Source organism: Triticum urartu, chromosome 1A, assembly GCF_056163025.1.
Source record: "Triticum urartu cultivar PI428250 chromosome 1A, HENAU_Tu73, whole genome shotgun sequence".
In the NCBI taxonomy this organism is placed as follows: domain Eukaryota; kingdom Viridiplantae; phylum Streptophyta; class Magnoliopsida; order Poales; family Poaceae; genus Triticum; species Triticum urartu.
In genome coordinates, this window is record NC_141873.1 from 214,623,598 (window position 1) to 214,647,149 (window position 23,552).

General features: G+C 54.4%; 1 protein-coding gene across 1 annotated transcript; it reads right to left on the minus strand.

Moving 5' to 3' along the window:
* Window positions 1-21,920: 21,920 nt before the first annotated feature.
* Window positions 21,921-22,532, minus strand: LOC147990629 (uncharacterized). Its single transcript, XM_087538324.1, has 2 exons — window positions 22,308-22,532; window positions 21,921-22,220 (listed from the first exon to the last, which is right to left on the minus strand). Exons 1-2 carry the CDS (start codon window positions 22,530-22,532, stop codon window positions 21,921-21,923), a joined length of 525 nt encoding a protein of 174 aa, XP_087394450.1.
* Window positions 22,533-23,552: the final 1,020 nt, after the last annotated feature.

Here is a 23,552-nt window from a genome sequence, read left to right on the forward strand (position 1 = left end):
TTGGCACGGACGGTCGAGTATGTAGTCTAGGCTGGAAGGTCCTTCGTTGTTTCTTTTGTAGGGTTTCTTCCGTTGGCTGGACTTGGAGCCACTGAATCCGGCGTTGACTGTGGTGTCTTCGGTGTTGTTGCCATTGCTTCTGCGTTTGTGTCTATTGCGCCGGAGCTTGTCTGTGCTATTCTTGGCCTCTGTAGGGCCTGCCTCGCTGGCTGTGTTTTTCCTACGAGCCAGCCAGCTGTCCTCGCCTGCGCAAAAGCAGGTCATGAGTGCCGTAAGGGCTGCCATTGTCTTCGGCTTTTCTTGTCCGAGATGTCATGCTAGCCATTTGTCCCGAATGCTGTGTTTGAAGGCTACGAGGGCCTTAGCATCCGGATAGTCAACGATCTAGTTCTTTTTTGGTTAGGATCCTAGTCCAGAATTTTCTGGACGGTTCTCCGGGTCGTTGAACTGTGTGGCTTAGGTCATCGGCATCTGGTGGCCGGACATAAGTTCCTTGGAAGTTGTCGAGGAAAGCCTCTTCCAATTTCTCCCAGCTGCCGATTGAGTTCTCAGGCAGGCTATTGAACCAGTGCCGAGCTGGTCCTTTGAGTTTTAATGGGAGGTATTTGATGGCGTGGAGGTCATCTCCTTGGGCCATATGGATGTGGAGAATGAAATCCTCGATCCATACTGCAGGATCGGTTGTACCGTCGTATGATTCGATATTGACGGACCTGAAAACCTTAGGGAATTCATGATCCAGTACTTCATCTGTGAAGCGGAGCGGGTGTGTGGCGCCTCTATATCGGGCCGCATCGTGGCGGAGCTCTGAAGGAGTCCGTCTGCGGCATTCGGCTCGAGCGTGGTTAGGTTTGTCACGTCCGAATAAGTAGCCGTTGTTGCGCCTCGAGGCACGTCCTCATGATCCGTAGATCGATCTTGTGTGTCCTGCTCTACTATCCAGGGTCTGTCGGAGGCCGTACGTATGACTCCGTACTCTTCCATCCCTATTTTGATGGGGTGGTGGGGCGGTATGCTGTTCGGCCTGAGTTGTCGCTTTATCTCAACCGCGGGGTGGCCGTTCTGCCGCCCTGTCCCGACCACGTGGTGGTCGATCCGCATTACACGAGGGAGATGTATGGTCCGGCGCCTCTGCATCGAATTGAGGTACCAGTCTGCGTTTAGGGTAGCTCTTGGCTCAGCGGTTGAGGCCGTATTCCCCGGCTGTCAGGACATCAGTCCATCTGTCGACGAGCAGGTCTTGTTCAGCTTGAGGCTGCTGTTGTTACTTTTTCAGGCTCCTTGCAGTGGCTATGAGCTGAAGCTTGAAGCGCTCTTGCTCGAGCGGATCCTCAGTGACGATGAAGTCTTCCTTGTCGAGGCTTGTCTCCTCCTCGGAGGGCGGACGGTAACTATCATACTCCGGGTCATCTTCTATGGCCTGTTCATCAGGGTTGCCTTGCTTGTTGTCATATTCCTGTTCGAATGTGGCCCCAGCGGGGTCTTCACTATTTTCGGCGTCGCCCGGAGTACTATTTTCTCCAGTGCCAGTGTTGCCGTCCTTTGAGCGGCGGGGCTTGGGGCGGCATTTGGGCCGCCGGCGCTTGGACTGTGTCTCGAAGGTTTTGTTCGCATCTGGCTCTTCTTTGTCGTCGCCAGATCCTTTAGGTGTATCAACCATGTAGACGGCGTATGAAGAGGTGGCCGTCCAACATCCAATAAATGGTGGGTATTGACCTGGCTCCTTGTCAGCATCGTCGTCCATACCGTCGATGTCTTTGGAGCCACAGTCGAGCACATCGGTTATGTCATCGACAGTGGCTATGAAGTGGGTGGCGGGTGGGAAGCGAAATTCCTTAGCTCGAACTGGACATAGTTCGGCTGTGAGTCCTTTTCCATGGAAAATTTCTTTAAAGATTTTAGCACGTCACCCAAAGGTGAGTGCTGGAAAATGTCAGCGGCGCTGAACTCGAAGATCGATAACCGATCTAGCTCGGTGTCTGCGGGTGTACACAGTCCGGAACTTATAGCCGGAAACGAGTTCGAAGTTCCGTTAAAGGGAATATTGCAGGGCGTCGAGTCCATGTGCGGCTCCAACGCTGCGGACTCTGAGGCCTCGGATGGCTCGATCTGCTTCGGCTCTAAGGTCGTTGCAGTCATAGGAACCATCTCCCGGGTGTGATCCGATGACAGATATAATCACGTTCATCGGGATGAGGGGGAGCGATCGCCGCGGGCTTAAATCCACGAACATCCGCGGCATAGTTCAAGCTTCCGAATCCGACCTGATGGCCAGGGGCGTAGCTATCGATCTGCTCAAGATGGCCAAGCGAGTTGGCCCGCAGTACGAAGCCGCCGAATATGAGGATCTGTCCGGGGAGGAAGGTTCCTCCTCGGGCAGTGTCATTATTGACGATTGAGGGGGCCATCGAACCTTTTGTCGACGACAAAGTGGAACTCTCAATGAAAGCACCAATGTCTGTGTCAAAACCGGCGGATCTCGGGTAGGGGGTCCCGAACGGTGCGTCTAGGATCGATGGTAACACGAGACGGGGGACACAATGTTTTCCCAGGTTCGGGCCCTCTCTACGGAGGTAAAACCCTATGTCTTGCTTGATTGATATTGATGAATATGAGTGTTACAAGAGTGGATCTACCACGAGATCGTAATGGCTAAACCCTAGAAGTCTAGCCTATGTGGGTATGGTAATGAGTATATGTGGTAACCTTTCCGGACTATCCCCTTCGGTTTATATAGACACCAAGGGGATCCAGGGTTTACATGGAGTCAGTTACATAAGAAGGAATCTTCAATCGCCAAGCTTGCCTTCCACGCTAAGTAGAGTCCAATCCGGACACGGTGCAGTCTTTGGCCTTCATGTCTTCACACAGCCCATCAGTCCGGCCCAAAGGATAATAGGCCAGACACCCGAGGACCCCTTAGTCCGGGACTCCCTCAGAGATGGTGGCGAATAGAGCAGGGCCGCGGCGGGAGCGGCAAAGGCCATGGCGGGGAAGAATTCAGAGAGGACATAGAAGGAAAGACAGAACACAAGGGAAGGTAAGCAGCGGCAGGGCTCACCATAGCTCAAACGGGCAGCGAGGACGAAGCAGAGGCGACCCGAGGTCACAGGTGACCAGGGCGGCATAACTCATCTCCATGGAGGGGCAGCCATGGTTGCCTTCCTGTCCAGAACGAGAGAGAGAGAGACGGGAGAGAAAACAAGGGGAAGGAAGAGAGGGACACAGGGGACGCAGGGGCTTGTTGGTTCGGTCGCCGGCTGGGACAAGCTGCTTTGGCTGGAGGAGGGAGGCAGGGAGGTGGCGGTGACTGGGTGGCGCTGAAATTGAGAATAAGGTGGGGGCGCCGCTGGCTGGCTAAATCGAGGGGATCGGGAGGGATCCTGAGGGAGAAGGTGGCGGCTGTGGTGGGATTGGTGGTTCGATCGATGGATTGATGGGACAGTGAAGGTCGAACGCTGCCTTGGTTGGTGGGTGGCCGAAGGCGAGGAGGGAGATGGTTGGCTGTGTGTGGGTTGGTGAGGAGGGAATCTGGGAGGATCCCAAGGGAAAGAGTGGCGGCGGCTAGGGGGGACAAACGACCTAATTTTTAGGGTTTGTCCAAAATGGACTAGGGGTGGAGTATATATATGGAAAAGAGGGGAGTTGGATCATCCAATCGAAATCAGACGGTCGGCAATAAAATGCTTTCGGAGTCCAAACAAAGAATCGCAGATGTTTTAGGGATGTTTGGGGATGATCCGGACCCAACGGTAACGTTAGTCCGGTTCGGGTTCGGAGAAGTTCCGGACACGGGCGAGGGGTCGATGCAATGTGCAAAGAGGGTTAGGTGGACGATGTCAAGTGTGTCGTTGGACTGAGAAGAGGGACGAGTAATGCAACCCGGCAACCGTTTCCGGAGACCGGAAACATCCGACGATAGAACGACAATATTGTCGCTATAGTTATCTGTTGGCGCATCAAACGGACGCCGAACGCGATGAAACTTGGCAGTCGGTCTACCTACACTATAACAAGACTGCATGCCAATTCTCATCCCATTTCGAGAACATTTTCTGGCCACTTATAAAATACTATTTCGGATGTGTCGCGGGCGCGTGCGAGTGTGCCTGGGCTCTGAACGGACAACGGAGAGAACTGGGGGACCCGGACGGATGCAAGTTTTGTAAACATGATGATGCAATGCACATGATGACATGGCAAGATGCAACACACAAGCAAATGACAAGGCAACAACAACGAATAACTGGAAGACACCTGGTGCAACGGTCTCGCGGCATCACAACACTCCATCACTACAAGTGGATCTCGTCCCGAGATCTAAGCATGGCACCGGAGAGAGACTGAAGAGGAAGAGAAGAGGTAAAACTAAGTTGCTTCTTTGACAAATGAGTGACACCAAAGAACCTTGCGAGGTTGAAAAATTGAAAGAAAGAATACAACGGAGATGAACGAAGTTGAAAACACTCCGTTAGAAAAGAGGATTAAGGAACCTTACTAGAGCCTTGTAGGTTAAAAGACATAAGAAAAGGGTTACAATGGACAAGAAGTACATTCAAGCACTCCGGTTGAAATGAGTTGTACAAGGAACGATAAGGATCAATTACGACAACACTCCGGTTAAAACAAGATAGAGAAGGAATAAGAATGATATAATTTGGACAGCACTCCGACTATAAATGGAAGGAATTGAACATGAACTTGACAAGATGAGGGGATACTTGATGAAATCAACAACACACTGCCTCCGGAACTATTGAAAGAATGGCGTAAGGCGTAAGAAAGATTTCGGACAACACTCCGGTTGAGAAGGAGGTGAAACTTGACAGAATGGGAAGAACTTGAATGGAGGACACAACACTCCGGTTAAATGGGTAGCCATGAAAAGCACACAGTCCTCACAATTCGAGATGATGAGTGAAGAGAGCAACATCACAAAGCCTTCGGAAAAAAGAATAGAAGATAGATCATTGGAATAACAGAATGGAGAAGAAAAGTCAACTTCTGCCACCAATGAACTAGGAAAGCACCCTTCCAAGAAGGATAAAACTGAGTTGTTGGAAAGACCAACAACGAAACTAATAATCTTGTAGTGGGCTTACGGAAAACATCTCAAAACTGAGGTGAAATTCTGCCACTAACAGAAACAATAAATTGGATTGATATCAACAAGGAGACGAGAAACTTATTTCACCGGGAGGATAAATGAAGAACTTGGTTCATTTATAAGCACCATAAATAGCAACAATCCTTAGGTAAATCTTTAGGTGAAATATAACCCAAGATAACTCCAACGAAGAGGTTGGTGGATTGAGAAGAGCTCATGCTCGAAGAAATTGATGGGTTTAACTATCTCATTCTTGACAATTGTTGAATCATGACACATGAAGGGAAATTCTCAAGAGTGACATAACACCATGTCAAAAGATAAGATATGAAGAACCGCACTTCGGAATGAAAGATGAATAATACTTGAAGTATAGCTTGGTGGATCATAGCTTCGAGAGAAAACTTGACGAACAATTGAAGAATGAAAGGAATCCTTGACGAACCACCATGTAGAGCGTCCATGAAGAACTCCAGTAATAAAAGGATGATAAAAGGAAGAGAAGTTGAAAACACAAGGTGAAGCCTTGCGATGATTTAGATGGAGCTTTGAAATGATATAATTAAGAAAAACTTGGAACTCAGGAAAGATAGATGAACAACATATAATTGAGAAATTGATATCACGAATAAACTTCGGAAGAAGTAATTAATCACTTGGATGAAACAAGAACAAGAATTATGTTATCCGTATCCTTCACCAATATGAATTGATGACAAGCAATGGATTTGGCATACTAATTATTCATGTAGAAAAGGATTAAGATAGATATAGCGCAAACTTGAGGAGGTCTTGATGGAACCACCGGTGGAATTTGGAAACAACGAATGAATTGATATGAAAACGAAGGAAAAAGAATCTTGAACAAACCACCGTAAGAATTGAAAATGAACGAAGAAAAGATAAAGAAACACGGGGAAGAAATAGAAAACGAACGAAGATACTTGAGATATTTTAGATACAAGTGAACGAAGAGATCACGAACTGATTAGAGAATCTTGAATGGTGCACCAGTAAGATTTGGAGAACGAGAGCTGAAAGCTGAGAATGAATAAACCCGAAATGATGGCCTTCGGAGAATCAAACTGAAAATACTCCTGTATTGCTCCGGAAGGGTGAAAAGAATTCTCACAATCGAAAACAATTATGAGAGGTTGGCATCAAGCTTGAACTTTGCATATTTGAAAGAATGGGTAAGAATTTAAGAGGGACTCTTCTTCAGTCTTCAAAAATCTGAGAATGACGGCGAGAAACACCACCATGAATTGTTGAGGCACTCAGGAATGAAAATTAGAAAGGTTGAAACAATGATTAAAAGAATTTGAAAGGTATTGGAGAAAGACATTTGGCTGACGACAATTCATTCTTACGTCAAACTTTGAAATGAATTTGAAAATAACACCGGAAAAATTAGAAACGTCAGTTAAGATCCTAGGAAAAGACCTGTGGGTTAGGTCCCACTCAAGAGAAACACCATTGATGATTTAAAAGATATAATGCGCCGGTTGAATTAAATGGCTTGAATGAGATAACAACCTCGAAATAACTTGAACGGATCGAGAATGGAAACATGAATCTTCTGAGATATCTTCGGCACTCCGGAACAATTGAATAGCGAGAAATGGATGGTTAAGAGGGGCACCGACATGAGAAAACATTTGAAACGAGGACATGATATGATCATCAAAGCTTGACTTGAATCCACCGGCGAAGAAAAAAGAACGCAGAATGATAACTTGAAGCTTCGTTAGTATCATCCTGAGAATCACCGGATAAGAGAATTGACGGAAAAGAATGGAGAGACTTCCCATCAATAAAATGATACTTGGTTAAGAAATCTTAGTGCTTGAAGAAAAGGTGGGAGGGCGGGAAAAACAAAGACAACTTGAGATAGATGAAACAAACACCGTTGAGAAGAACTGATAATTGATCTTATGGATGGGGAGAATGATGGGATCTTCTTGAAGAGAAGCACGCCGGTTGGAAATAGAATTGGGATGACAATCTCGATAAATAAGAAGGATTAATGTTCACATAGGAATATGAGAACACCACTTAGGAAAGGTATGGAATCAACACTTGACATTGAGGCAACACGAATACCACAACTCAAAACAAAACAGAGGATTTGGCTTGCAGAATAAGCCAGAACAAACATATGATAGAGATTTCGTTCGAAGTTTTCATGGTGGGGCTCACACGGGCTCGATCGTACATCACCATCATGTACAAAGCAGTGCACATGACATACGAAGCGTCCCCGAGTCAGCATAGCCAAGGACTCTTTAAGACACAACGAGAACACTGTAAAACCAACCGTGGATAGGTGGAGCACTAGACGTTGAACCCAATTCTCATATCATGCATCTGTCGGAAAGATATCCTAGGAGCTACTTGAATTCCCACATATAAACTCCCTAAACTTTCTAGTTATGCAAGCTGGTGTTGGGGATACAGGGGAATCATAATATCTCACCCAAACTAACAATTCCTACATCCAGCTGTATCCATCCGTCAACACATAACCAAGAAACCTTCGGAAATCATGTACCTCAACCTTCGAAAAGCACCCGTTATACAAGCTATGGCAATACTCCCGAACTACCACCCCAGTACTAGGTGGCGTCAAGGTTATCTCACCAACAACTGCATAAAAGAGATTTTCGATGTCGGTGAACTCAGGTATTCTAGAACTGCAACGATAAAATTGTGATGAAAACACCTCGGAGCTCAACTCCCCGGGACACTGCCACAACCCCTAAATGTTAGGAGGCACCAAGAACAATGTTCTCGTCACAAGAATATCAGAATGATCCCAAGATACCTGCGTGATCCTAAGAAAAATTGTTAGTGAAATTTGAGGAGGAAAGACAAAACATCTACGTCAGGTGGCCTCACTAGAGCGATGAAGGGACTGAGAAGTAAAAACAATCCTACTCTCCGATATATAATCCTAAGACTCAAAACTTTTTTGTTCTAGACTCAACAACGTCAGTGATTCGATCATGCAGGGGGCTCCTAAGTCGGGGATGACTCTGATTACCAACTTGTAACACCCACGATGTGGCTATATCTCCCACGTGTCGAGGCGTGACTTAGAGGCATAACCGCATGGTGGTTTAGTCGCAAGTGGCGTAATCTTCACACAATCCCATGTACTGAATAAGAAAGGGATAAAGAGTTGGCTTACAATCACCACTTCACACAAATAACAAGTTAAACATACATCATCCAGAGTACAATCAAGGTATGACTACGGAACGGAAATGAAAGAGGACAACCCCAAATGCTAGATCCCCGATAGTCCCAACTGGGCTCCACTACTGATCAACAAGAAACGAAACAAAACAACAACCAAGATCTTCATCGAGCTCCCACTTGAGCTCCGTAGCATCACCTACACTGGTATCATCGGCACCTGCAACTGTTTGGAAGTATATGTGAGTCACGAGGACTCAACAATCTCACACTTGTGAGATCAAGACTATTTAAGCTTATGGGTAGGATAAGGTAGTGAGGTGGAGCTGCAGTAAGCAATAAGCAAAAATGGTGGCTAACATACGCAAATAAGAGCAAGAAGAGAAGCAACGCAATGGTCATGAAGCTAGAAGTGATCAGGAAGTGATCCTGAAACTACTTATGTTCAAGCATAACACAAGACCGTGTTCACTTCCCGGACTCCGCCGAAAAGAGACCATCACGGCTACACACGCGGTTGATGCATTTTAGTTAAGTCAAGTGTCAAGTTATCTACAACCAGACATTAACTAATTCCCATCTACCACATAACCGCGGGCACGGCTTTCAACAGTTTAAACCCTGCAGGGGTGTGCCAACTTAGCCCATCACAAGCTCATGATCCGTGGAGACAATCCTCCATCGCGGGACACTCGATTAGACTCGGAATCCCGATGCACAAGACATGTCGACAATGGTAAATCTAAACCAGCAAGACCACCCGATGTGCCAACAATCCTGATAGGAGTCACACATATCTCATTCTCAGGGCACACTGGATGAGACAAGCTACGAGTAAAACCATCCCTCAAGTTTCCCCGAGGTGGCCCCGCAGGCTGCTCGGTACGGACCAACACTTAGAGAAGCACTGGCCCGGGGGGGTTAAAATAAAGATGACCCTCGGGTTGGCCAACCCATGGGAAGGGTAAAAGGTAGGAAAATGTAAAACTAAAGTTGGGCCTTGCTAGAGGAGTTTTATTCAAAGCGAATTGTCAAGAGGGTCCCATACCCCTCATCGTGTTAGGGACGCAAAATCAAGGAACATAACACCGGTATGACGGAAACTAGGGCGGCACGAGTGGAACAAAACACCAGGCATAAGGCCAAGCCTTCCACCCTTTACCAAGTATATAGATGCATTAATTAAATAAGAGATATTGTGATATCCCAACATATCCATGTTCCAACATGGAACAAACTTCAACTTCACCTGCAACTAGCAACGCTATAAGAGGGGCGGGGTAAAGGAGTGACATAGCCAAACAACGGTTTGCTGTGAAGGTGGGTTAGAGGCTTGATATGGCAATATGGGAGGTAGGATATAACAAGTTGTAGGTAGTGCGACATAGCGATAGAGCGAACATCTAGCAAGCAAAGATAGAAGTGATTTTGAGGGTATGGTCATCTTGCCTGAGATCCCACAAGGAAGAAGAACGAGTCCATGAAGAAGACAAATGGACGTAGTCGAACGGATCCTCACAACTCCGGAACGAAACTAAAGCTAACGAGAGAAGCAACCCTGAAAGAAGCAAGCAACATAGTAAACAACCATCACATAAACATGGCATGATGCAGAAACAAAGTATGATGCATGTCCGATTTAATGAAACATGGCATGGAAAAGTACACAAACAAAACTACAAGTTAAGTGCAGCTCAATATGCAAAGAGTTGCATATTGATGAAACACCGCGTTCCATTATTTAGTTCTCTCTCGGTTATGTACCCAACAATATTAACTGTTGTTAAACATGGCATGAGGTGAAGCATAATAAAACTACCTATCTAGGCAAGTTTAAATGAGGCCGGAACAACAAGCAACAAGTCCGGAAAAAATCCTCATATGCATATTATGAATTTGGTACTGTTCTGCCCTAAACCACAATTTAGAGTTGTTAAACATGCAAGAGGAGTGCACCCTGTTAAACTAGGCATTTTTATACCCCATTTACATATAAAGTTTATTTAGAATGGAGCTACGATTAATTAGTTATGAACTAACTCATTTTAACATGGCATTTATGCAAAATTAAACAAACTGCAAGTTTAACGTTTCAAAAATGGTTGAAAGTAGCATATTATGAAACTAGACAAAATTATAAACATTTTTCATATGCAGTATTTTAATCCGATGCACGGTTAATGAGTTATTATTCATGAAGTTTAGGGGCTATTCTGTAAAACTGGAGTCTCTGGAAAATTTAGCAAAATCACAGATGCTAAAAAAACATACATGGGCCAAATCTGCTGGCCCAACAGCGGGGGAAAAATAGGAGGCTCTAGGGGCTGCTCACCCATGGGCATTGGCCCAAGGCGGTGGAAGCAGCAGGCCGGTGGGGCAAGCGGGCCGGCTAGATCTGGCTGTGATCTGGCCCTGAGGGCCACACGCGGATCTGGCCCAACGGAGCAATCGAGGCACTCGTCCTCTGCTCTACAAGGAGCAGAGCAGCGGCGACAGCAGGAATGCAGTGAGGTGGAGGTCGCCGGCGCTGGTGGACTCCGGTGGATCGGCGCGGCAACCCGGAGCCAAGGACGAGGCCGGGGGGCAGGGACTCGCCGGACCTGGCGGTGACGGGGCGAATGGAGTAGGGCCGTGGAGGGAGCTGCAAAGGCCATGGTGGGAAAGAATTCAGAGAGGACGCAGAAGGAAAGACAGAACACAAGGGAAGGTAACCAGCGGCAGGGCTCACCGGAGCACCAACGGGCGGCGAGGATGAAGCAGAGGCGACCCAAGGTCGCAGGTGACCAGGGCGGCGCAGCTCATCTCCATGGAGGGGCAGCCATGGTTGCTTTCCTGTCCAGAATGAGAGAGAGAGAGAAATGAGAGAAACATGAGAGAAAACGAGGGGAAGGAAGAGAGGGACACAGGGGACGCAGGGGCCTACTGGTTCGGTCGCCGGCGGGGACGAGTTGCTTGGGCTGGAGGAGCAAGGCAGGGAGGTGGCGGTGACTAGGTGGCACTAAAATTGATGAGAAGGTGCGTGGCGGCGCTAGCTGGCCGAATTGAGGGGATCAGGAGGGACCCCGAGGGTGAATGTGGCGGCTGTGGTGGGATTGGTGGTTGGATCGATGGATGGATGGGACAGGGAACATCGGGCGCTGCCTTGGTTGGTGGGTGGCCGAAGGCGAGGAGGGAGATGGTTGGCTGTGCGTGGGTTGGTGAGGAGGGGATCTGGGAGGATCCCAAGGGAGAGTGTGGCGGCAGCTAGGGGGGCCAAACGACCTAATTTTTAGGGTTTGTCCAAAATGGAACAGGGGTGGCGTATATATATATATGGAAAAGAGGGGAGTTGGATCATCCAATCGAAATCCGACGGTCGGCAATGAAATTCTTTGGGAGTCCAAACAAATAATCACAGATGTTTTAGGGATGTTTGGGGATGATCCAGACCCAACGGTAATGTTAGTCCGATTCGGGTTCGGAGAAGCTTCGGACACGGGCGAGGGGTCGATGCACTGTGCAAACAGGATTAGGCGGACAAGGTCAAGTGTGTGGTTGGACTGATAAGAAGGATGAGGAATGCAACCCGGCAACCGTTTCCAGAGACCGGAAACATCCGACGATAGACCGTCTATATTGTCGCTATAGTTATTCATTGGGGCATCAAACGGACCCCGAACGCGATGAAACTTGGCAGGCGGTCTACCTACACTATAACCAGACCGCAGGCCAACTCTCATCCCATTCCGAGAACTTTTTATGGCCACTTATAAAATACTATTTCTGACGTGTCGCGGGCGTGTGCGAGTGTGCCTGGGCTCAGAATGGACAACGGAGAGAACTGGGGGACCCGGGCGGATGCAAGTTTTGAAAACATGATGATGCAATGCACATGATGACATCGCAAGATGCAACACACAAGCGAATGACAAGGCAACAATAGCGAATAACTGGAAGACACCTGGTGCAACAGTCTCGGGGCCTCACAGAGGCCCTGCTCCGTCGAGGCCCCGCCACGCCAACAATGAGGCAGAGGACATTGCCGGCTCCACCGAGGCCCGTTGCTGCTGGCACCGAGGCGGAGGACCTCTCCTGCTTCGACGAGGTCCTACTCTCCCGAGGCCCCGCCCCACCAACAACGAGGCAGAGGACATCACCGGCTTAGCCGAGGCCCCGCCCTGCCACAGCGTGGGGGAGTATTTCCCCCGCTCCGCCGAGGCACTACCCCGTCATCAACGAAATAGAGGACATCGCTGTCATGGTGGGCGCGCGGCAGATGCCAAGGGATGGCTAAAGATAGGTGGAGGCTCGAGGGCGCTAGTGGACTCCAGAGGCGAGGTTGGCATGAGCAGGCGCGGGACGCCGGACATACCTAGGTTCGGGGATCTCCGGAGAGATAATACCCCTAGTCTTGCCGAGTGTAGTGGGATGATCGATAGTACAATGTTGCTCTTGTAGCTGTATGGTGGAGGAAGGAAGCTGGCCAAGGCTTGGGCTGCTCCTTCTCTCCGGTGTCGTTGTTTTGTGGCTAGTCCTATGCTTTCTTGCTTTCCTCTCGTATGTGTCTTCTGCTTTCTCTCTTGTTCGGTTGCCCATGATCGTGGGCTCCTGGGGGGTTTTATAATCCAACCCCCTGGGGGTACAATGGTAATGTTACAAGTTGGTGGGTCCGTATTGTCGGTGTCTGGGAACCCGGGCTGGGTCCCACTGAGGGCTTGTGGTTCGCCGGGTTCCCCTAGGTGTGGGCCCCGCATGCCTAGGGGGATTGTGCGCCGTCTTGTCGATCGTCAGGGCATGGCTGAGTTGAGTCGTGTACAGTGCTCTCCGTCAGGTTGCCGCTTGCTGTCGTCAGTGGTGAAGGCGGGGGCACTGTAGCCACGCCAGCCCTGGTCAGCGGGTAGGTGAGGGGCACTGTTGCCACGTTCCTGCTGACCAGAGTCATGGGTGGGGCACTGTTACCTCGGTTATCGTTGATTGAGGTCTCGTCCCATCATGCGGCCTGGATGGGACGAGAGTTGACCCATGGCTGGATTGCGTAGCACGCCACGGGTGGTGCTGGCTTGTCGAGAAGGCTTCGGTCATGGCGGGTTCGGCTGTCTTGCGCTAGTTGTTGGGGCCGAGTCGATGTGTCTTGCCGGGTTGGCTAGTCTTGCCGGCTTGCGGTGTTTTGCCGGGTCCAGCGACCCGGCCAACCGTGTGCCGGTATTGGGGGGCCGTGCCAGCCCCGTTGATTTTTGAAGAGGATCCGGGTTCCGTTGCCTGCCCGGGGTCCATCCCCCCAACAGTAGTCCCCGAAGCTGTGAAGGTTCGCCGTCTTCGGATGAGTGGGCCTTCGCATTTTCCCCCATAAGCAAGGTGGATCCTACGAGCGCTGGGTCCGGCAAAACCCGCTGTGTGCCGGTTTTCTCGGAAACCGGGTCGTGGCATCCCGGCCGTGTCGGGAACCGAGAAGTCCGACGATCTTGGGGCAATCCCTCGGGCTTTGCACGGGCGCTATGTGGTGCCCGGAAGTCAGAGGGGCCTGACAGGCAACGCGCATGACGGGACCGGGCGGCGGGCTGGGGCCCACCGCCGCACGCCCTTGGCCCAAGCGCGTGGATTTATTTCGACGTCCGGGGGCCGGTTGCTCTTCCCTGGGCAGTTACTGCGCGTGTACGTGCGCACTTATTGCGGGGTAGTGGAACGGGCGCGTGCAGACGAGCCCACTTCCCCACGTTCGAACCGAGGGTTATAAATTGAGGGGCAGGGGGCGGCGGACATTATTCTCGCTCGCGCCCTCCTGTTCCATTGCTCTCGCTCCGCTCTTCGCAACTGACGCACCGCGGCGCCCGCTGCTCCGAGCAGAACTTCTTCTCTCCATTTTCCTTCTTCTTCCTTTGACCATGTCGCTGCCATCGGGCTCCTGGATGGGTTCGAATGTCACCTCTGAGGACATCACCCAACTCCAGGCCACGCGGCGCCTGCCACGAGAGACGGACGTCGGCGTCCGCCTGCCGCGCGCCGAGCAGAGGCCTTCTTCCGCGCACTTGAAACGCGGGTTCGGGCTGCCGGCGTGCGCCTTCTTCCCCGTGTTCTTGGAGTTCTTCGGGCTCTAGACGCATCATCTTGGCGCCGGAGCCATCGTCCAGCTCTCCGGCTTCGTCACCCTTTGCGAGGGGTACCTGGGGGTCGAGCCTATGATTGACCTCTGGCGCGCTTCTTCTCCTTGAAGCAGCAGGGCCCGTCTTCTATGTCTGCAACCACGGTGCGGATCGCATCAATCTTCCGGCCTTCGCCATCACACCGTCGCGGGCGAAGATGAACTGGGGCTACTCACCCAGATGCCCGTCGCAGGAGATCGTCAAACTCTGCGAGCGGGTGACGGTGATGAGGACGCAGGAGGAGCTCACCGGCACCGACCTCATCACCGCATTCACCCGGAGCTGGGTCCTTCCGCTTCAGGGGCGCTCCTACCTCATCGGTGCAATGGTCGGCCTTCAAGACCCCAACCGCATGGGGTCGACGCGGCTATCCGTGGAGCAGATCGTGCACGACGTGAACGACATCTCCAAGGCCAACCTTGGGGAGGACTGGCGGTTCGGCAAGGCGCTGTACAGCCAGTCGAACCCGGCGCCGCAGGTGAGCGCCCGGTCTTCTTACTTTGCCGCCACGCACCATCTCATTCGTCCTGACGCAACGCGTGAGATACTTCTAAATGCGACTCTTCATGTGTCTTGAATTGCTGACCGCGGCGCAGAACGGTCGATGCTGACGCCAGTTGTTCGTGTAGTGGCGCTGGGCGGGGGAGGCAGCGACGCGGGCGGAGCCGGGTCCTCGCATGGGACGGCGCCGAGCAGCCCGCATGGGAAAGACAGCGTCGCGCCGCGACCCCAGGCCCCGAAGCGCAAGGCGGACCCAGCCGGGGCACGGAGGTCGGCCAACAGGAAGCGCGGCGGTAGGGACGGGAGGCCAACCCCGGTCCCGGTCTTGGCGGGGTAAGTTTCATCTCTCGTTCGCGCTCCAATTTTTTCCTCGAGCTAGTCTTGTTTCTTTTCTGCTTATTCCGTCTTCTTCTTCAGGTCGCCAATCGCACTGGCGAGGGCAGCGGCGGAAGCCGCGGCCGCCGAAGGGGCCGAATTCCGCAGGAGCCGGTTCGACCTCGCCGACCAGGCCGAGGTGAAGGAACAGGACAACTCAGGCCTTGGCCTAGATCCGAATGACGCCGAAGCCGTGGCCTGGCGGGACAGGAACCGGGCCGAGGCGGAGCTGAAGGCGGCGTCGATCCGTGCTTGGAGCGATGCGGCGGCGGCATGGGCGCGAGGCGGCGCGGAGCCGGCCTAGCGCGAGATGCCGGAGGGCATGGTGGTGGCGGCGACGGTCTTTGAGTCGTCACTGGCGAGGGAGCGCGGTCTTGGAGGCCGGGCTGCGGTGGAGATCCCTGACCGGGCGGTCATGGAGGTGGCGGATGATTCCCCACCGCGGGCCGATGTGGTCGGGCGAGTGGGGGCTGATGGTGGTGGAGGTGGCGCCGTCTTGGAAGACACGCTGCGGGCGGCGGTGTCGGAGGCGCTGTCAGAGGAGGAGGTACCGCGGGCGGCCTTGCCGGAAGCTGCCCCGGTAGTTGGGCCGGAGATGGCGACGCAGGGTGTCCCGGCGTCCGGGTCGTCGGCGGCGCCGGGAGGGGCGTCGGAGGAGGTGTTGGCCGCGTCGCGAGCGGCCAGCGGGGAGTACACCTTGGTACCCCAGCAGGGAGGGCGCCGAGCTACCGTGGCGCAGTCGGCGCAGAGCGGGAGCACCGTTGCCTTCGGGCCTCAGACCCAGGAGGAGGCGGAGATGGGCGCCGTCAGTCACCGCCTGCGAGGCCGGACGGAACGGCTCGAGGCCTTCGCCCTGGCCGAGGTGGAGCGGACACGCGACCTGGAGTGCGCCGTACTGGTAAGGTTTCTTGTAATTTTTCTTTGTGGGAGCACGCCAGCGCACCCACTGGGTGTAGCCCCCAAGGTTTGGGCCAACTATGTAGTAGTTGGGTCGAATCTTTAGAGTGTTGGCCTTGTTCTGACTTCTACTTTCTTCAGCATCTCGACGCTTTCCGGGTTGCCGCCTTCAATCGTCTTCTGGGCAAGCACCGGGAGCTCAAGGAGCAGCTTGCCGCCAAGGAGGAGGAGCTCCGCATCGCTGCAGGTATTCGTGTGCTCTTTTCTAGTGGGGGGGCGCTAGCGCACCAACTGGGTGTAGCCCCCGAGATTCGGGCCAACTTACGTAGTTGGCCAAAATCTTAAGTCTTGCTGTTTTCTTCTGGTGAGTCCTTTTTTGCAGCCGAGGTGCTGTCCTGGTGGACTCGTTTGCTCCGGGACGGTCATCACTACGACCGGCTTGTTGCCGACACCGGACGTCTTGGTGTCGAGATGGCGCAGGCGAGGGCGCAGGCGGCCGTGGCTCGGCGGTCTCTTGACGAGGCCAACCGGCTGCATGAGCAGCTGGCGGGTCACAAGAGCCGCCTCAAGGCTAAGGTGGAGCACCTTAAGGTGAAAGCCGCCAAGGTGGCGAAGGTGCAGCAGGCCCTGGTGGAGGCGGACCAGCAGTGCGGCCAGCTGGCCGACGACAAGGGCCGGCTCCAGGCCGAGGTGGATCGCCTGCAGGAGCAGGTCACCACGGCTGAGGGGGCTCGTCAGGACGAGGCCCGTCACTGCGAGGCGGCCAAAGACAAGGACGCCGAGCTAAAGGCGGCCCTTGCCAAGGCGGCCGATCTGGAGAAGGCGCTCAAGGAGCGCAATCGCGCCATCGAACGGGAGCGGCGTGGTACGTTGCTTGAAGCGCAACACCTGGAAGAGTCCTTCTCTAGTAAGTGCTTTTTCTTGTCGTTTGCCTGGTTGGGATCCGACCTTTCTTCCTTGTTGTTCTTCTTCTAACTCGCTTCTTCCTTTGTGGCAGGGGCCTTCCCAGAGAAGCAACGGCTGGCGGAGGAAGCCGTCCGCCACTAGCGCAACCTGACCGGCGTCGTTGGGTCCGGGGCGGATCCACGGGTGGCCTGGACCTTCCCGGAGATCATCACCGCCACTGAGGCCCGCCTGCATGTCCTGGGAACGCAGCTGGGGCGGCTGTCCCAAGCCGGCACCACGATGACGGCGGCCCTATGGCCGGGCTCCGTCCAACCGAGCAGCTTCTCGTGCCTGGCGCGTTGGTTGGAGATGGGGCTGGACCGGCTTGGCGAGTGGCGCGTCTCCGCCGCTCGTGCCGGTGCCGCGATGGCGCTCCGGTTCGCGCAGTCCTGGCATCGGGACCTACAGCTGGACGCGTTGATGGGCCAGCGGGCTGGTTCGAAGCAGCACTTGCAGGAGCAAGCCGGCCGGATCGCCTCCCGGGATAGCTACATCGCCGAGTTCGCCTTCCACGACGAGTTCCATCTGGAGCGACGGAGGATGGCAGGGCCGTGGATGGTGAGGACTATGGCTTGCTCCTCCACGATCCGGAGGGGAGGTCAAAGGAGACGAGCGTCTACGGCGACGCGGGTGCTGAGGAGGACACCGACACCTTGCTGGATCCGGAGGCCGCCAGGGGAGAGCCGTCGACGTCGCGACGCGGCGCTGGAGATGCCTGAGACACTTTGTGTAATAATTTGTTAAATAGCAGGTCCACCCACCCACTGGGGGTTTTAGGGAGTAATGAACTTGGGCCATGGGCCTTTTCTTAAATACTTGTGTAGATGTCGTGGGTGCTTTTGCTTTTGGCCTTCCATTTTCTGGACCGATTTCATGTGTTTTTTCCTTTCTCAAACCTCCCCCCCCCCCCGCGAGTCAGACGGCCGAGGCTCCGATCCGTGACAAGGAGTTCGGTTCTTTGAGAGGAGCACGCAGGACTTGGGTCCCTCAAAACGTTGAGCGCGAGCGAAACACCCACTGGGCCGGCTGGCGGCAATCCGGCGAAGCCAGTTGGCGAGGAGCCGGTCGTGCGGCTGTTCATTTGATGAATGGCGGGCCGGATTGATTGACCCAGCAGCCTTTGACTTAGTGTATGAAGCGTAAAGGAGCTTTGGCCCGTTGTGCTTGCCAGCCAACATCCAAAGCTGGATATGTGGATTTAGGGCGAAGTGGGGGACCGCGGCATCCTAACTTTATCAGGAATCACCAAGTAAGGCAGCGGGGTGGCGACCGAGCCGGCCAGCCCCCGAGCCCCTGGGTCGAGCGAGTTAGACCGGTGGCCGGGTTCAGTGGTATAGTGATGCAAGAGAATAGGACACAATAAATTGGTCGACAAAAGGCAGCCCCCGAGTCTTGTTCGAGGACCCCGTAGTTTCATGTGTTTACAAAAGGCGACGATACATACGCTCGTGTGGCTAACTGTAAAACAGGCGGAGGAGTTCCCTGTTCCACGGCCAGATCATTTCTTCATCGGCGGTGTCCTTCTTGCGCTTCCTTGACTTGCGTGCGTCGATGAGGTAGTAGGCGTTGCGGTCGCGCAAGGCCATGCTCATGATGAATGGGCCCTCCCATGGAGGGGACAGCTTGTGCTGGCCTGCGTGCTCTTGGGTGAGTCGGAGGACAAGGTCGCCCTTGCGGAACACGAGGGGTTTTATCTTCTTGCTATGGTAGTGCCTTAGGCCTTGCTGGTAGATGGCCGAGCGACTGAACGCCAAGAGGCGTGCTTCTTCAAGCAGGTCGATGCCATCTTCGCGGGCTTCTCTGGCTTCAGCTTCGGTGTACATCGTAACGCGCGGCGAGTCGAACTCGAAGTCGGTCGGGATGATGGCTTTGGCTCCGTAGACGAGGAAGAACGGGGTGAACCCGGTCGACCGATTCAGCGTGGTGCGTGGACTCCAAAGAACGGCTGCCAACTTGTCAAGCCAACTGCCGGGTGAGCGGATGAGTGGCTCGACAAGTCGTGGCTGCCCGTTGGACTGCGGATGCGCAACGGAGGCCAGGTCGAGGCGGATGACGGAGATGGAGTAGTATTCTTCTAGCGCGCCCTTGGCGAAGTTGGTGCCGTTGTCGGTGATGATGCTGTTCGGCATGCCATAGCGCACTGATGTGTCCTTGATGAACCGGACGGCTGTTGGCTCATCCAGTTTCTTGATTGGTCTTGCCTCGATCCACTTGGTGAATTTGTCACTGCCACCAGCAAGTGCGTCGTGCCGCCTCGAGCGGTTTTGAAGGGTCCCACCATGTCGAGTCCCCAGACCGCGAAAGGCCAGGCGATCGGTATGGTGCGGAGTGCTGATGCCGGCTGGTGGCTGCGTTTGCTGAAGCGCTGGCATCCCTCACACTTGAGGACGAGCGACTCGGCATCTTGGAGGGCCGTGGGCTAGTAGAAACCGTGGCGGAACGCCTTGGCCAATAGGGATCGTGATGCGGTGTGGTGCCCGCACTCGCCCTGATGTATGTCGCGGAGGATGTCGATGCCCCGTTCCTACTCGAGCAGTGCTAGAACACGCCGGTGGAGCTGCGCTTGACAAGCTCGTTGTTGATGATGCTGTAGGCGGACGCCAGGCGTTGCACTTGCCGAGCTTCGGTCTCGTCCATGGGGAGAACCCCGTTTTCCAAAAATTCTGATATTGGGAGGTCCCAAGATGGAGCCGTAACCACGGCGAATACGAACACCAGTGTCGGTTCCGAGTCGGCAGCCCCCGAGCCGGGTTGAGCAGCCCCTGGGTCGGGGATGGCGACGGCCGGGTCTGGGACAATGGTGGCCAGGTCGAGCTGAGCAGCCCCCAGGCCAGGTCCAGCAGTCCCCGGGCCGGGTTGAGGTGCGGCCGGGTCGTCTGGAACGTGGATGGACTCAGAGTCCGGCGATGGCTTGACGGATGGCTTGCACAGGTGCTCGAGGGAAACACTGGACGGGATGGCTTGTCACGACGAGGCGATCTTGGCGAGTGTGTCGGCTGCTTCGTTCTCCGCGCGCGGGACATGGAGGAACTCGCAGCCCTCAAAGGATCCGGACAGCTTCTGGGCAAGGAAGCAGTAGCTTGCCATGTTGGAGTCGCGGGCGTCCCATTCGTCGGAGCACTGTTGCACCACCAGGTCCGAGTCGCCGTAGCACAGGATGCACCGGATGCCGAGCTCCTTGGTAAGCCGGAGGCCGTGCACAAGGGCTTCGTACTCGGTGACGTTGTTGGAGGCGGCAAAGTGGATCTGGAGCGTGTAGCGGAGCCGGTCGCCCTTTGGGGACGATAGTACGATGCCGGCCCCCAAGCCGAGTCGCATTTTGGACCCGTCGAAGTGCATGCGCCAATGCGTCGAATCGGGAGGCGGTGGCAAGTACTGGGTCTCGGTCCAGTCGACGAGGAAGTTGGCCAGGGCTTGAGACTTGATCATGGTGCGGGGCTCGTAGAGAATGGTGTGGGCGGCTAGCTGGATCGCCCATTTGGCAACCCGGCCAGAGGCATCCTGGCACCCGATGATTTCTCCGATAGGCGCCGTGCTTACCACGGTGACAACGTGCTCTTGGAAATACTGCTTCAGCTTCTTGGGGGTGAGGTACACGTCGTAGCACATCTTGTGGTAGTGTGGGTAGTTCTGCTTGGAGTTGGAGAGCACCTCGCTCAGTTAGTAGACCGGGGACTGGATGGCTTGGATCTTTCCCTTCTCTCGTCGCTCGACCACCAACACCATGCTGACCGCCTGTGAGGTCATGGCTATGTAGAGCAGCAGTGACTCCTTGTCGGTCGGCGCAGCCAGGACTGGTGCGGTGGAGAGCATGCGCTTGGCGTCTTGGAAGGCCTTGTCTGCCTTGCCGTTCCATTCGAACAGGCTTGTCTTCTTCATCAACTGGTACAGGGGTAGCGCCCTCTCGCCCAGCCGGCTTAGAAATCGGCTGACAGAGGCCAAGCATCCGATGAACTTCTGGACATCGCGCAGCCGAGCCGGCTTGCGCATGCTCTCGATGGCCTTGATCTTCTCCGGGTTTGCCTCAATGCCGCGTTCCGATACAAGGAAGCCGAGTAGCTTTCTGGCCGGGACGCTGAAGATGCATTTTTCCGGGTTAAGCTTGACCTTGTATTCACGGAGGTTGGCGAATGTTTCCTTCAAATCGTCGAGGAGCATGAGGTGCTGCTTGGTCTTCACCATGATGTCATCCACGTACACGCGGAAATTGCGACCGAGTTGCGACAGCAGGCATTTCTGCATGCAGCGCCGGAAGGTGGCGTCGGCGTTCTTCAAGCCGAACGACATGATGATGTAGCAATATTCCCCAAAGGGCGTGATGAAGGACGTCTTCAGGGCGTCGGCCGGGTCCAGCTTGATCTGGTGGTAGCCAGAGTAAGCGTCCAGGAAGGATGGGAACTCACATCCGGCGGTCGAGTCGATGACTTGGTCGATCCACGGGAGGGCGAGTGGATCCTTGGGATAGGCCTTCTTGAGGCTGGTGTAGTCGATACACATGTGCCAGGTCTTGTTCTTCTTCAGGACGAGGACTGGATTGGCCAGCCACTCGGGGTGAACACTTCCATTATGAAGCCGGCCGCCAAAAGCTTGGCAACCTCTTCACCAATGGTTCTTCTCTTTTCTTCGGAAAATCGTCGTAGGGGTTGACGGACAGGCTTGGCGTCCTTGTGGACATGAAGTTTGTGCTCGACGTACTTCCTCGGGATACCCGACATATCCTTGGGGGTCCATGCGAAGATATCCTGATTCTCACGGAGGAAGTCGACGAGCTCGCCTTCCTATTTGCTGTCGAGGCGGGCACCTATGACAATGTACTTGCTACAGCTGGGGTCTTCTGGGTTGAGCTTCACTTTCTTGGTCTCCTTGGAGGGCTTGAAGGCGGCCTCGTCGGCCGGGTCCGGGGTCAGGATCGACGCGGCGGAGGCCTCGCCTGCCAGGGCGACGATTCGGTCGAGTTGGCGCCGCTCCTCGGCAATGACTAGTGACTCGGCCAACTTGGCGCCGTCTCGGGCGCACTCCAAGGACTTGCGGTAATCGCCGGTGATGGTGATGAGGCCCTTGGGACCCGGCATCTTCATCTTCAGGTATGCATAGTGGGGAACCGCCATGAACTTGGCGAGCGCGGGCCGACCCAACAACGTGTGATATGCGCTGGACAGGTCCACCAGCTCGAACCAGATCGGTTCACGCCAGAACTGGCCACTGTCACCGAACAAGACATCTAGCCAGACCCGGCCAATGGGGGAGCAGGAGAGGCCGGGCACGATGCCGTGGAAGACCGTCTGGGTTGGCTCCACGTCCTCGGCCTTGAGGCCGAGCTTGGTCATCGTGTCGCGGTAGAGGATGTTGATTCTGCTGCCGCCATCAATAGGACTCGGGAGAACTTGCATGTGCGTCGCGCGATGATGGTGGGGTTGAGGACGAGGGCGTAACCACCCGGACCCAGCATGACTGCCGGATGATCCTCCTGGGTCCAGGTGATCGGGCGATCCGACTAATGCATGAACTCCGGCTTGGCCAGGACGGCGGTGTTCACCTCCTGCCGAAGGAGGCGCTCGCTGCGCTTGTCATTGCCGAGGCTGGTGAAGACGACGTAGGCTGCGTTCTGGTCCGGGTAGGCACCGTCGCGCATCGCGCCGCCAGCTAGAGGCGGCGGTGGAGGCGGCTGCCCTGTGCCTGGAGCCAGAGCCGGAGGGGGCGGGATGTCGCCCCTCATGATGCGCTTGGTAATTGCGCACTGCCGAAGCGTGTGCATGGAGGGTTTTGCGCCGCTGTGGTGCTTGCAGGGGGCGTCAAGCATCTGCTCGAATCTCATGGCGAGCTGCCATGCCGTCTTTCCGGTTTGCCGGTGCTTCGCCGCCTGGTCCACCGCGGCCGCGATGAGCCGGTTGTCGTGACGTGGCGCCGGCTGGTCAGCCTTGCGCTTGTTGTTCTGGTGATGCTGCTGCCGGCTGCTTTCGCCGGCCGGCTTTAGAGGGGGAACCAGCTTCGTCTTGCCGGCTTCATCCAGTGCCACTTGGATCTTCATGGCGGAGTCGGCGGTGGCGTACTTGTCTGCCATCACCATGAGCGCGGCCATGGTGGCCGGCTCGGAGCGTAAGAGCTTGTGCCTGAGGAGGGTGTCATCTCGGTACCGGTTGACGAAGTACTGGATCACCTGGACTTCATGGACGCCCTCGCAGCTGTTTCAGAGCTTAGTCTAGCATGCGAGGTACTCGCGACCGGTCTCCGTAGGCCCTTGCACACACATGGCGAGTTGGCTAGGGCGGCCGGGCCACTTGTAGGTCCCCGTGAAGTTGCGGACGAGGGCTTCCTCGAAGTCCACCCACGTGTTGATGCTGCCCATTGGCAGGCTGTTCAACCATGTGCAGGCCGACCCTTGGAGCATGAGCGGTGCGTAGCGCACGGCG

Bases quoted from the DNA above. Each gene is read 5' to 3' on its own strand.
- LOC147990629 (XM_087538324.1), bottom strand. From the start codon at position 22,532: ATGCAAGTTCTCCCGAGTCCTATTGATGGCGGCAGCAGAATCAACATC. The intron at 22,221-22,307 runs GTGGACCTGTCC...GCATACCTGAAG, and splicing joins AACCGATCTGGTTCGAGCTG to ATGAAGATGCCGGGTCCCAA.